This window comes from Panthera leo, chromosome A1, assembly GCF_018350215.1.
Source record: "Panthera leo isolate Ple1 chromosome A1, P.leo_Ple1_pat1.1, whole genome shotgun sequence".
Classification (NCBI taxonomy): domain Eukaryota; kingdom Metazoa; phylum Chordata; class Mammalia; order Carnivora; family Felidae; genus Panthera; species Panthera leo.
The window spans coordinates 178,681,035-178,694,519 of record NC_056679.1 but is presented as its reverse complement, the minus strand read 5'-3'; the positions used below and the strand labels follow the sequence as shown (position 1 = coordinate 178,694,519).

The following is a 13,485-nucleotide window of genomic DNA, read 5'->3' as shown; positions in this document are numbered from 1 at the left end:
TGAGCGTCCAGCTTCAGCTCAGGTCATGATCTCACGGTTATGGGTTCAAGCCCTGCATCGGGCTCTGTGCTGACAGTGAGGAGCCTGCTCGGGATTCTCTCTCTCCCTCTCTCTCTCTGCCCTGTCCCCTGCTCGTGCTTTCTCTCTCTCAGAATAAATAAAAGGAGAAGGAGAAGGAGAAGGAGAAGGAGAAGGAGAAGGAGAAGGAGAAGGAGAAGGAGAAGGAAGAGAAGAAGAAGAAGCCATTAGCATTGAGATGCAGAAAGTTTGGCTCCAAAGTCTGTCTGCCCCCTGCACTGCCTTGCAATGCAGCACTGGCCAGATCACACCCCACTCGCCTCCTCTGTCTCTGGTTATTCATCACCCCCCACCACCCACCTGTTTCCTCACACATTCCTCCACCCCTCCAAAAGTCAAGGCCAGGAGTGGAGGCCCTGGCCAGCCATGGTCTAGATGGGGCCTGTGCACTTTCACCCTTTCTGTAGGCCTTGAGCTTCCTTGGGCTTCTGGGCCCAGCAGTGCACACAGCTGTGTGCTGGGCACGTACTCCAGGACAGCGGCAGGCCTTCCTTCTTTCCCCAGGCATCACCCCAAATGGCAAGATTTTCCCAAGGTGAGAGCCAATGGTGAAACCTGGGCTGGAGGAGACGACACCAGGCCTCCTGCCCGGAGCCACCTCCCTGGCAACACCTGTCGTCCAGGAGTTGCCAGATCTCGGGCTCTACAGTTTATACATATCACATCACTTTTTCCTGTATAATCTCCACGAGACAGTTTTGATGTGCAGCTCCATTTAACAGTAAGCAAAGCGAGGCCTCGTAAGATAAGAAATGTGGCTAAGATCATACAACTACCAATAGCAACACAGGGATTGAAAGCCAGCTCCACAGAAGCCCAGAGCCCAGAGTTTTTCATGTTCTATTGCTCCATCCCAGATATCATAATTCGGGGTCATTCTCATTCACAGAGGCCTCCCTCTGGAAGGAAAAGTTCAGCCTCAGCACTCCCTAAGCTGCCCTAGGACCACACCTGCCCAACGTTTTGTTTATTTCCTTCAAGTTTCTCAGGTTAGGATTTCCACTCGTGGGAAATTCAAGAGCCTGAAATAATTTTCTCCACAAAATGACCCTCGTTTATAGAGACATCTGATACCTTTCCCAGAGGCTCCAGGACTCGTCAGGGGGCATCTGGGCTGTAACTCCCAAACCTCCCCTGGGGATAGGAACAGCCAGCTCCTGTCACCTACCCCGAAGACCACAGCAATGCTCATGAAAATCAGGGATAAGGGCCTCTGGGAAGCTCTGGGCACCCCTGACCTGACGGCCTGATCCTGTGGCCAGGTGAGGGAGGACATGAGAGGCTGTGAGCTGCAGCCACAGAACTCAGGACTGTTGGCTGCACATGAGGCCAGGACTCCTAAGACAGGCCAGGCTTTCTCTGATCTCCAGTGGAAAGAACCAAGGCCCAGGGGCAACAGGGAGGCTTGGGGGAGCTTCCTCAAAAAAGTGCCTCTACAGGGGGTGCCTGGGTGGCTCAGTCAGTTAAATGTCTGATCTTGGCTAAGGTCATGATCTCGTGACTTGTGAGTTTGAACCCCACGTCGGGCTCTGTGCTGACAGCTCAGAGCCTGGAGCCTCCTTCAGATTCTGTGTCTCCCTGTCTCTCTCTGCCCCTCCCTCCTCTGCTGTCTCTCTCTCCCAAAAAAATAAATAAACATTAAAAAAAATTGGGGGGGGGGGGCGCCTAGGTGGCTCAGTTGGTTGGGCGTCCGACTTTGGCTCAGGTCATGATCTCATGATTTGTGAGTTCGAGCCCCACACCAGGCTCTGTGCTGACAGCTCAGAGCCTGGAGCCTGCTTTGGATTCTGTCTTTCTCTCTCTGCCCCTCCCCCATTCATGTTCTGTCTTTCTCTCTCTCAAAAATAAATAAACATTAAAAAAAAATGTAATAAAAAGAATTAAAAAAAAAAATGACTCTCCAGAAGGAGACCCCAGCAATAGGCAAAAGGTGGACGAAGGGGTTAGGAGAAGGGCTCCTGACCAGCTTGACTGTGAACTTGTCACATGACTTGGGGTGCTGTGACTGTGAGCTGTAGATGGCAGGGTCTGGCTGTACAGTTAGCTATACCATCAGACCTGGGGTCTGTATTGGTGGTCTCTAATGTGACTGTTTCTTAAAGAGTCATGTCCCCCCCCCACCCCCACCAGCAAGCCAGGCCCAGCAGAGAAACTTGAAACAAAGATGGGGCCTCCTTTGCTTTACTCTTCTGAGAGAAGGTACAGTATGCTTACCCCATGCCTAACCTGGGCAGACAGGCCCTTTTGGAGTCACTTCATCCACTGTTCCCTAGTGGGGACAGGTGGTTTCTCAGGACCTGGGAGGACCCCTCCCATCCAGTTACCTGAACTCATCCTCCGAGCACTAATATGCTGCAAACGAGATGCATTCCATGGCCCTCAGGTTTCCCACACGTCAGTCTCCTGACACAGCTGTAAAGGAGAGCAGACAGCCGGGGAAGGGGGGATTCCCTGAGAGGCAGCCCCTCCAGCTAACACAGGAAGTGACCTCCTTCTTCCCCCTCAGGCACATGGGGTCTGGAGGAGTGAGACAAAGTTGAATGGGGAGAAGGAAGGTAGGAGGGCAGGAGGGAGGTGGTGACCAGAGAAAGTGGACTGGAACTTTCTTCCAATCTGCTGATCCAAGAGAGAAGTACTCAGGCTGTACCAAAGCCTGCTCAGGGACAGCTGCCTACCCTCTGAGTAGGGGCCCACTCCCCTCCCCTCAAGCTGAGAGCCTGCCTGGGATGAAGGAGGGCTGGGGCAACCCATCTCTCAGCTCCAGGAGGAGAACGAAGCCCAGGGAGGAGAGGGACTGACCGTAACACGGAGAAGCAGGGAGAGCTGGACTCCCGCTTCGAGAGCCTGAGGCAGAGATGGTGTGAGGAGAATGGTGAGTTGAGGGGTGGAGGGCTCTCCTCCAGGCCTCAGCTCTGGGGGGGGGGGGGGGCCTGCAATCTGAAACATGAAAGGCCTTTGATCAGATAGTGGCCCGGGGGCCTGCTTGGCCCCTGCAGGCAGAAAGAAACTTGCAGAGTGCAAGTTCTCTCTCATCTTCCCCAGAAGCCCATTCAGAGTCTCTTCCTTTGGTCACTGTCTTGATGGGCCCTGCTGTTCCTCTGGGACAATCCCCAGGCCTGTCCACAAGCCCTGTCAGCCTGCCTGCCCTGGGTGGTGTGTTTGGGTGCACACAGGGCGCCTACAGCCGACCAGCTGCCCTCTCTGGCCAGGCTCCTTTCTGCTCTTCTGATTCTTCAAGGCCAGGCTCTTTCCTGAAACTCCAGAAAGTGTGTCTTCCCTTCAGAAGACCCAAAGATGTGGCTTCCTGTAAAGTGCCTCACCCAGTCTGAGTGAGGGGGCGGAGAATGAGGGGTCAGGGTGGGCAAGAAGAGGGGACAGGGGACAGGGAAAGGGACACACAGGAACTGAGAGACAGAGACAGGAATGAAAGAGAGCTGAGAGAAGCAGAAACACACAGGAGGTGAGCAAGAGGGGACAGAGAAGTAGAAAGAGATAGAAACAAACTCAGAGAGAGAAAGAAGGAAGGGAAGGAGAGGTGTCCAGAACAGTGCTTTGAAAAGACAGAATCCGGAGAAGGGGGAGGAAGAGAAGGTAAAGAATTTGGCAGCAAGGAGGGAAGGAGAGAAGGAGATGCATAGAGGACATTAAGAATGAAAGAAGGGGAGGAAAGGGGAGAGACAAGTGAGGAGAAAACGGGAAGAGAGACAGAATGAAGGAGAAACTAGGCGAACCAGGTGAGGAGGAGAAAGGAGAGAGATAAGGGGGCGAGGGGAACTGGGAAGAGAGAGAAGGAAGAGGAGCACCTTGGACACTGCAGACATCAGCTACAGCACCGGTCTGAGCACGCGCAGTGGGCCTGGCCGGGAGGCCCCCTCCCCTTTGCTCTCAGAGCTGTTGGAGGAGGGGCGGGTCTGCAGCAGGTGGCCGCCCCTGGGTGGGGCCCACAGGCCAAGCCTGCAGGGGTATAAGTGGGAGGCTGGGCCAGCAGAGCACCTGTCAGGGACAGCTCCCCTGTGCAGGTGCCAGGCAGGTGGCTCCGGCCGAGCCCAGCCCCAGCATGAGCTCCTTCGACCTCCCGGCGCCCTCCCCACCTCGCTGCAGCCCCCAGTTCCCCAGCATCGGCCAGGAGCCCCCCGAGATGAGCCTTTACTATGAGAACTTCTTCCATCCACAGGGCGTGCCCAGCCCTCAGCGGCCCCCCTCCTTCGAGGGGGGCGGCGAGTACGGGGCCACCCCCAACCCCTACCTCTGGCTCAATGGACCGGCCATGACTCCGCCACCTTACCTGTCGGGCACCAACACCAGCCCCTTCCTGCCCCAGGCCTATGGTGTGCAGAGGCAGCTGCTGCCAGGCATGTCTGGGCTGGGGGGCGGCGACCTGGGCTGGCTGCCCATCCCCTCGCAGGAGGAGCTGATGAAGCTGGTGCGGCCCCCCTATTCCTACTCGGCTCTCATTGCCATGGCCATCCACGGGGCGCCCGACAAGCGGCTCACCCTCAGCCAGATCTACCAGTACGTGGCCGACAACTTCCCCTTCTACAACAAAAGCAAGGCCGGCTGGCAGAACTCCATCCGCCACAACCTGTCTCTCAACGACTGCTTCAAGAAGGTGCCCCGCGATGAGGATGACCCAGGTAAGGGGGCTGCGGGCGCAGTGTGGAGTGGGTGGGGCAAGCCTCCGACGCCCCCAAGGAAGGTTCATGTCATTCCAAACCAGCACCCCATTCTAGACAGTTCTGATATGGCTGTGTCCCCCCAAGACAGGGGGCTCAGGGTTGTCAGTGAAGGAGACTGGGAGAGCCCAGGGGGCAGATTTGGGTTTTGACCTTGGCTGGACCATGGACCAGCCAGTGACATCCAGCATTTTAGGTCCCTGAGCCTCAGTTTCCCCACCTGCAAAATAGGGAAGGTAACAGTGGCTCCTTTCCAGGCCTGTGATGGGGGTCATGAGATAATGTATGCAGGGATTTTGGTGCTAACAAGCACCCAGTAGACTATAGGAACTGTTATGATTAATCTGAGTCCCCAGCCTTCAGCTCATAGAAAGTCCTTGTGGTGAGTTGGACTAGGCCAAGCCCAGGTGCACCCCCAGCCTTCTGGGAGAAGATCTAACTTTGTTAAATAAGCATGGGCCACATTGTGCTGCCTGCCGTACATAACCTTCTTTAATGCAACCCTGCAGGATAGCTCTTATTAAACCCATTGTACAGATAAGGAGACTGACACTTAGAGGCATCCTGCCTAAGGTGACACAGAATGGAGGGATAGCCATGGAACCTGAAGCTGAGTGGAGGTCTCTCTACCACCAAAGACTGTGAACTTTTCCTTTTTAATGATGACTTTCTAAAATTCAGGGCCATACAGAATGGCCATATAGGGCCGTTAAAAACTCAGCTATGCATTTCCCAGAACTGAAGTCCATTCTTTTTCCCCCACAGGAAGCCAGGGCATGACTCAGAGCCCCCACCTTCGCCCACTTCAAGCCTAGCAAGGGTAGAACTATTGGGGCCCCAGGGGAAGGCAAGTGTCCAGTCAAATGACTGGCCTCACCCGCAGGCTGAGCTCAGGCCTTACCTCTGGACAGCACCTCATGGTGATGCAGCCCAGCTACACGTCTAGCATCAGCCCTTTCTCACAGTCAGCCTGAGGAAGAAGGGACTGGTACAACCGACCCACGTTTCAGACTAGGAAACTGAGGCTTGCCTGAAGTCCCTCTGCCACTTAAGAGCAAAGCCAGGACTCAAGTCCACCCTTGGACTCCATGCCCAAAACTTTCAGGGAGCCCTGAAGTGTTTCCTTAGTTTTCTCCACGTCAGCAATGGAAGGAACCCCTCCCTCTCCATTCCCCCAGCCCCTGAACGTCTCCCAGAGGCCCACATTGTAAGCACTTTCATGGCTCACACCTCTGTGCTCCCAGAGAGCCCAGTTGTGAGCAGGGAGCTGAGCTAAAGATCCCTGTGTTTTCTGTACACTATTCCTCTGTGTCTCTCTCCCTGCCTTTTGTTCTGCCTTTTGCGTGTGTTTCTTTGATGTTTAGTTTGTGACGCTACACAGAAACAGGAGCAGAGCATTTTGTCCATCTCTCTACTTAACCTCTACCACTTTTGTGCCAGGCAAAGGGAATTACTGGACCCTGGATCCCAACTGTGAGAAGATGTTCGATAATGGAAACTTCCGCAGGAAGAGGAAGAGAAAATCAGATGTCTCCTCCAGCACGGGATCCTTGGCCTCGGAGAAAACTGACAGCAGCCTCCTAGTGGGCAGCCCAAAGACCGCAGAGGCCCAGGACATCTTGGACAGTGCGTCACCAGGCACCACAAGCTCCCCAGAGAAGCAGTCCTCACCTCCCCCGTCGGGTACCCCATGCCTCAACAACTTCCTCTCCACCATGACAGCCTATGTGAGCGGTTCGAGCCCGGTGAGCCGCCCTGTGGCAACACCAGGACTGAGCCCTGAGCCCGCTGACAAGATGGGGCAGAACTTGCTGAACTTCAGCTCCTACACCCCACTCACCAACCTCAGCAGCCATGGGGCCGGGGGCGAATGGGCCAACCCCATGCCCACCAACGCTCTCGGCTATGGAGGCTCTGTCCTCAACCAGTTCAGCCCTCATTTCTACAACAGCATCAACACAAACAGTGTCCTCTACCCCAGGGAGGGCACTGAGGTTTAGAACAGAACAGCTCCTGAACCACATGGACATGCATGGGAGGAAAGCAGTTGAGGCCTCCCATGCCAGCACCGCTGTGGTCCAAGACTCTCAACTACCCAGGCATACACAGGAAGCTCAGAGCAATTCATCCTTCCCCTAGAACATTGTGTAAACCTTCTGTTTATCTCACATACGTCCACACACACTCACCAACTTTGCAGTGGAAATACTGGTGCTCCTGATAGCAGTAATCATGGCAGCCATTTGTTGAGTACTTACTATGTGCCAGGTGCTATGCTAGGCTCTTTAAAGGCATGATCACACTTACTATTTACAGTTACCCTGTGGGGTTCAAATGAATCTCCTCCTTTAACAGATGAGGATACTGAGGCTCTAGGAAGCTAAGTAACTCACAGGATTGTACAGATTAGTAAGTGACAGAGTCATGAGTTGAGTCTGGGTCTGTATGACCCCCAGAGTTTGGGTGAACAAAGGCAGGAATGGAACAATTGGTTGAACAGTCAAGGCAGGTCAGTGTGTCAGCTGCTTATAAGGCAAGCACATCCACTGCCCTATGGCTGTCCATCAAAATTTAGCCCTGGCCCCAGGCACATCTCATCTTGCTCCAAGGCCTTGTTCTGGGGCTCCCAACTTACCTGTAGGCACTTCTTTTGCTGCCATTCAGGAGGAAAGCCCAAGCTCATGCCCCTGAAGGATAGTGTGTCCCACCTCTCCCCACAGAAGGACATCACTTCCCCAGCCCCAGAGACCTTGAGCAGGGCAGGGAGAGGAGTCATGTACTCCATGCCCCCCACCCCAGCACTGTCCACTTACAAAATCTTGTAAAGCCCAGCTTCCTGTGTTCATGTCATGGACCAGTGAGCTGAAAGTGGCTGAGTCTTCCAAGAGAAACAAGGCTGAATGAGCGCTTCCTTTTTTATAGCCCGGGAGAGGTGAATGTCTGAGGAAACAAAGCCTCAAGGGAGGGACCTATAGCCCACTGCACAGGGGTACATGCCTGCAGCTCCTGGGACTTTTTTCTCATTTTTATATGTATTTACACGCCCGTGATGTGTCATCACAGCATACCCGGGGAAGTGTTTTTGTTTTCTTATTTTCTTTTTAATTAAAACAAAAACAAAAACAAAAAACACTGTGCATGTCCCTTCCTTTTGAGTTTTCCTGTCTCTTAGCTGCTGGTCGACTAATCATGGAGCCAAGTGCAGTCTGGAGCTGAAGGTTTTGGGGCCAGGAGACAGAGAAAGAATGGGCGTTGAGGATTCCATCTTCCTCGCCACCAACGTGGAGATGGGACAAATGTCCCCAGTGAAAAGAGGGGCACTTGCAGGGATGGGGTAAGTGCATGAAGGAAGCCATCCATATTGGACACAAAACAGGAACTGAGCATGACTGTCTTTGCAGCTCAAGCAACCCTCATAGCTGTGCTCTATGTAGTCCCCCTAGTAACCCTGTGAAAGGGGTGCTACTGGTCCCATTATACAAAGGAGAAAACTGAGGATCAGGATGGTTGAACCACTTGCCTGGAGTCTACAGCCTGTCCCTGCCCAGGGCGTCTGACTCCTGCACCTTGGACATGGCTACGCTTAGTGGCAATGAGAACAGTGCTGTTGGCTATGATCCACTGAGGGCTCTAGGCAGGCACCTGGCCAAGTGCTGTGCAGGTGGGAGCTCTTTTATGCTCACAGCAGCCCATGTGTGTGTATATTGGCGATTCCCTGGGCTGCTGGCACAGTGCATGCTGAAGGACCTGTCCATGGCAGCTGGAAGTTTCTAGTTGGAGTCTCCGCCTGGGGCAAGCATGCAGAAGGCTCAAACCCAGGCTCCCTGGCCACCTGCATGAGCCATGCCAAGCTGCCCACTCAGACTTCGGCAGGGGCTCTCTTTCCCTAGAGTGACTGAGGTCAGGTGGTAAACAACAGTAACAATAACAGTGATGATAATAATAGCACTCATGAAAGGTTTACTATGTGTCAGGCGCTGTGTTAGGACTTGGCTTGTTTTATTGCATTTAATCCTTCGAATAATCCAATGAAACCAACAGTATTATCTCCATTTTAGAGATGAGAACACTGAGGCCTGGAGAGATTCTGTAACTTGATCCAGGAATCACAGCCAGGATTCAAATGCTGCTGTGGCTGAAACTCTAACCCACTGCACCTAGTGCTGAAAGCCCAGCCTCGTCACAAGGGAGCAAAATCAGGAAAGCTGCAAAGAGAAAAAGCAGGCCTCCTTAGAGACCCCTGAGATTCGTTCCTGGGGTATCCCTTTCCACAGGGAGCCAGACTTCTGGTGGTAGAGGCAGATACAGTGGTGGTGCCCTCGCTGCACAGATGGGAAATGTGAGGCTGGGGGAAGAAGGGACTTCACAAATGTCACCAGGGAGATGGGGCAGAGGCAGAGCTGAAATTCAGGTCTTGAAGCCCTGACCAGGACTTTCTGTCACACTAGATGCCACCAAATTTGCCCCAACTGACTCTGCAGCTCCACCCTCTGTATTGATAATGGCACCTTGCTCTGCAGGCCTCACCCCTTCCCCAGCAAGCCTGCCACAGGTCCAGTCTTAGCAAGGCACAGGGTGGGAAGGGGCCCAGAGACACCAGCCTGGCAGGGTGGGAGGTGGTGGTTTAGAATCCAGGCCACAGCACTCAAGTCTCCCTTCTTCTTCAGCCAGGAATCCAGTGGGGACGGCAGTGAAAGGAATGTCTGCGGGGCTGTGACAACACAAAGACCTTGCCACTGGACTGTGACACTTGAACGTGGGGAGTTCATGGTAGCAGGCCGGGATCTCACAGGAAAGGACTCACAAGAGGCCCAAGTCAAGAGGAGGACATCCTGGTCAGCTTACACAGGCTGCTTCTTACCCCGCTTTTGGTTCTTGTCCTCTGGGAAGAAACGAGAGCTGGAGAGAAGGGGCAAGGAAGGAATGGATGAAGGAGGACCGGTCATCCACCAAGCATTCAACCCTGTGCACAGAGCTCTGGCTGGATGTTGTATTTATCCTCCCACTACAGTCTGGCTCTCCATTGACCACATGGCCACCAACACCAGTAAAGGGTCTGAGATGAGGGCTTGCTGTGTGTTGGAGGAAGGCTTCATGGAGGAGGTGAGACTAGAGCCAAGAATCAAAGGACCACCCTTGGCTCCCCCCTCCCCATACTCATGTTCCCAAGTTCCCAAACTGAAAGGTGACCCTAGGAATGGGCAACATGGGGGCTGCTTCATCGTGGGGTTTAAAAGTGCCAGAAAATCATCCCCTCAACACACACACACACACACACACACACACACACACACACACTTACATGTGCATTTGACCCCTACACTTGTCCCTAGAGGTCAGAAGCCATTCATTTCAACAGGGAACAAAAACTTACATGCCTCTGTCAGAGGATAATGAAGTTTTTCAGTCCCCTTCAGAGTGGAACAAAAGGACCTATTAGAAGTTTGGTCCTAAGGCCATCACTTCAAAGATGAGGAAACTGAACACTCAGAGAGAGAGAGGGCTGGACCAACATCATGCTGCCCGTTAATAATAGAACACACGTCCGGGCACAAATGTGCTGATTTCCTATGTGGTCCAGGATTCTTGGCACTTCAACATGCTTCTCCCACCACCCGTATCAAACCCCGTCCAGGAGCAGGTCTTGACGGTGGGCAAGAGCATGAGGTGAACGGCAAAGATGGAGGCCAGACCATGGTGGGAGGAGTAGTGGTGCTGACAGGTGACTGAGCAGGTGGGCAGCTGGTCAGAAACCCAGGGACCCTGCCTGGTATTCACAGCCAGGCTTGTGTTCTCCTGCTGAACATGAACAATTTCTCAGAACATCAGCATCAGACAGGGCCACTCACTCTGTGACCGAGACAGATCAAGACACAAACGACCCCCTCCGTAATCGTGTGTGAACACAGACAAAACATAGACAGTGTTCAAGCTACAAAAATGACCAAACGTCCCCCATCCTGGCTCCTGCGAGGGGCTACTGCTTCTTTATCAATTACAACTCCAGCCATAGTCTGGTCTTCCCTCACTGTAGGCAAAATTTACTGAGATGCCCAATCTTAGGCTTGCCCCCACCTCCTCCTGGTAGAATTTGAGCCAGAGCAAAGCCTCATTTCCTGACACCCTTCCTGAAGTGCCTAGTCCTTTCTAATACCCTCTCACTGAGAGGCCCACAATTCTCCAACTTATTCAACCACAGGTGTGTCCCTGGTGGCCTTTGGCTGGAGGACATTGACACTGGGCAGGTCTACAACTCATTCATGGATTTGTTTATTCATCAAATGTCTATTGAGCAGCTACTATGTGGTGAGGACCATTGGAGTCTGGAGATTTAATAGTGAGCGATACACGGGCCCAACCTCAAGGGGCCTGTGGGCTGGCTGGCAGAGAGACAGGCAAGCGATGCCTCAGCACAGCTCCCTGTGGCATGTGCTCCAACAGAATGGCATAGAGGAGGCACCTAACACAGGGCAGGGGGTCAGGCAGGCTCACTGGAGTCCATGACACTTGGGCAAGGTCTTTAAGGCCCAGTAGGATTTCTCCTCTTTCCCTAGTAGGAAAGAGAGAAGGAATGACCCCTCAGGCAGAGGTAGAATATGTGCAAAGGCCAGGGGGAAGAGAGAGGGAAATGCAAGTGGTTCAGCACGCAGGAGCGAAATGCAGCCAGTGAAGGAAGCAGAGCCCCTCCTGCTTTAGGGTACAACCTGAGCTCCCAGAACGTGCACAGGCAGAGCCTGAGCTCCCAGAATGTTCACAGACAGAGCCCCTGCTTTGCACAACAGCTGAGGCAGAAACTGTAAGAGAACAACTTACAAAGTTGACTATTTACAAATGGCATGTGTCTGGATGGCACAGCCACCATCAAAGGGACACACGGAGGGATGTAGTACAGCATACACATCAAAAATTTAGCAACCCGAACACGGGAAGATTTCTGACAAGTTGAGATAAAGTCCTTGCCAGTAGAAAATCTATTTTCACCCAAGAAGAAAAGTAAATAGGTAACGCACATAGGAAAGGACACCCAGTCTGTTTAATGATTAAAGAAATGTGAAAGAAAGCAAGAATGATCTGCCCTGTCCACCACACACACGTTAACCATGTGATAGCTGTTGTGCTGCACGTGGGAGGGAACGGGTGCCCTCGTCCCGCACTCTCGGGAGGACAGGCGGAGAGATCTTCTTAGGGACGATTTGAAGAATGTGCATAAAAGTGTCTCATGTGGGGGCGCCTGGGTGGCGCAGTCGGTTAAGCGTCTGACTTCAGCCAGGTCACGATCTCGCGGTCCGTGAGTTCGAGCCCCGCGTCAGGCTCCGGGCTGATGGCTCGGAGCCTGGAGCCTGTTTCCCATTCTGTGTCTCCCTCTCTCTCTGCCCCTCCCCCGTTCATGCTCTGTCTCTCTCTGTCCCAAAAATAAATAAAAAACGTTGAAAAAAAATTAAAAAAAAAAAAAAAGTGTCTCATGTGCATCTCTTTTGACCTAGGAATTTCTCTCCTGGGAATTTTATTTTTGAAGCTGAGCGGGCAGTTGTATGTGCGAGTATGTCCATGTCGGGGAGGTTCATCTGAGTCAAGCAGTGGAATACTTTGCATGTTCATGAACAAAAAACCGAGTAAATAAGCGGCGGCACATGAGAATCACGGGACCGTGCATAGCTGATAAAAGGGAGGAGCCAGATCCTGCAGATCTACCTGGAAAGGTGCAAACGGTGCACTGAAAGGGGAGGGGCTGGGAGCAAGTTATAAAACCGTATGCCACATGCCCTATGTATGCAAATATATGCTATGGGTTTTTAAATGTATGGAGCAAAACACACACAGAGAAAGGGGTAGAAAAAGATCAAGAGTGCCAGTGAGAAAGAAAGAAAACAACACAGGAAGGGGGACAGAGAGAAGGAGGGGAGAAGAAAGGGGATTTGGAAAGGAATCTGATCAGGTTAATAACCATCTTGAAATGGATCGAAGTTTTTTTTTTCTCTTTGGCTCTATAGTCTCCCTGCCCCCCCCCGCCCCCCCCCCCCCCCCTTGCACTTCCTTGCCTATATTTTCTATTTTTTAAATGTAATTTGTTGTTATTATAAGAAAGACATGAAGCCAACAAAAGTCGTTTTTAAAAGAACCCAACTCTCCCAGCTTATGCACCACCCACCCCCAGTGTCAGCAGGAGGCAGCAGCAAGGCTAGAGGCCAGCCTAACCCAGGTGCTAGGGCAAGAGAGAGGGATTTGCAATTTGTGTGCCCCTCACCTTAAACTTCAGGAAGGCTCCCGGCCCCTCCTGCAGATCTACAAGAAGCACAGCCCAAGGTTCTGACCTCAAATGCTACTAGTGAGGTTGACAGCCCCGGGCCAGGAAGTCTCTGAGAACGCTCCTCTGTGGCACTAGCTCCTGGAAACCCTCTTGGGTGCAAACCACACAGTCTTGGAGTCACACAGACCATCTGTGTGACCTCCTCCTGGAGCCTCAGTTTCCTTGCTTGTAAAAAGGGAATAATACTAACACCCCCGCAGAGTCGCCTTGAGAAATAAATGAAATAAGATGGTAAGGCACCAGGCAATCACTCAGTAAACAGTAGCTTTTATTACTAAGTCACATCCTCCTACTTAAACGACATCACCGAGCCTTCATTCAACTGGCTAACTCCTTCTGTGGCTCAGAAGAACCTGCACTCATTTTTAAGAGCTATTATAACAAATTACCACAAACTGAGCAGATGAAAACAACAGAAACATATTC

General features: G+C 52.5%; 1 protein-coding gene across 1 annotated transcript; it reads left to right on the top strand.

The window, feature by feature from the left end:
- The first annotated feature begins 3,853 nt into the window (after positions 1 to 3,853).
- On the top strand, positions 3,854 to 7,819 carry FOXI1 (forkhead box I1). The gene is made up of 2 exons (XM_042907333.1): positions 3,854 to 4,712; positions 6,192 to 7,819. The coding sequence occupies exons 1-2, from the start codon at positions 4,136 to 4,138 to the stop codon at positions 6,749 to 6,751; spliced, it is 1,137 nt and encodes a 378-aa protein (XP_042763267.1). The 5' UTR covers positions 3,854 to 4,135; the 3' UTR covers positions 6,752 to 7,819.
- Positions 7,820 to 13,485: the final 5,666 nt, after the last annotated feature.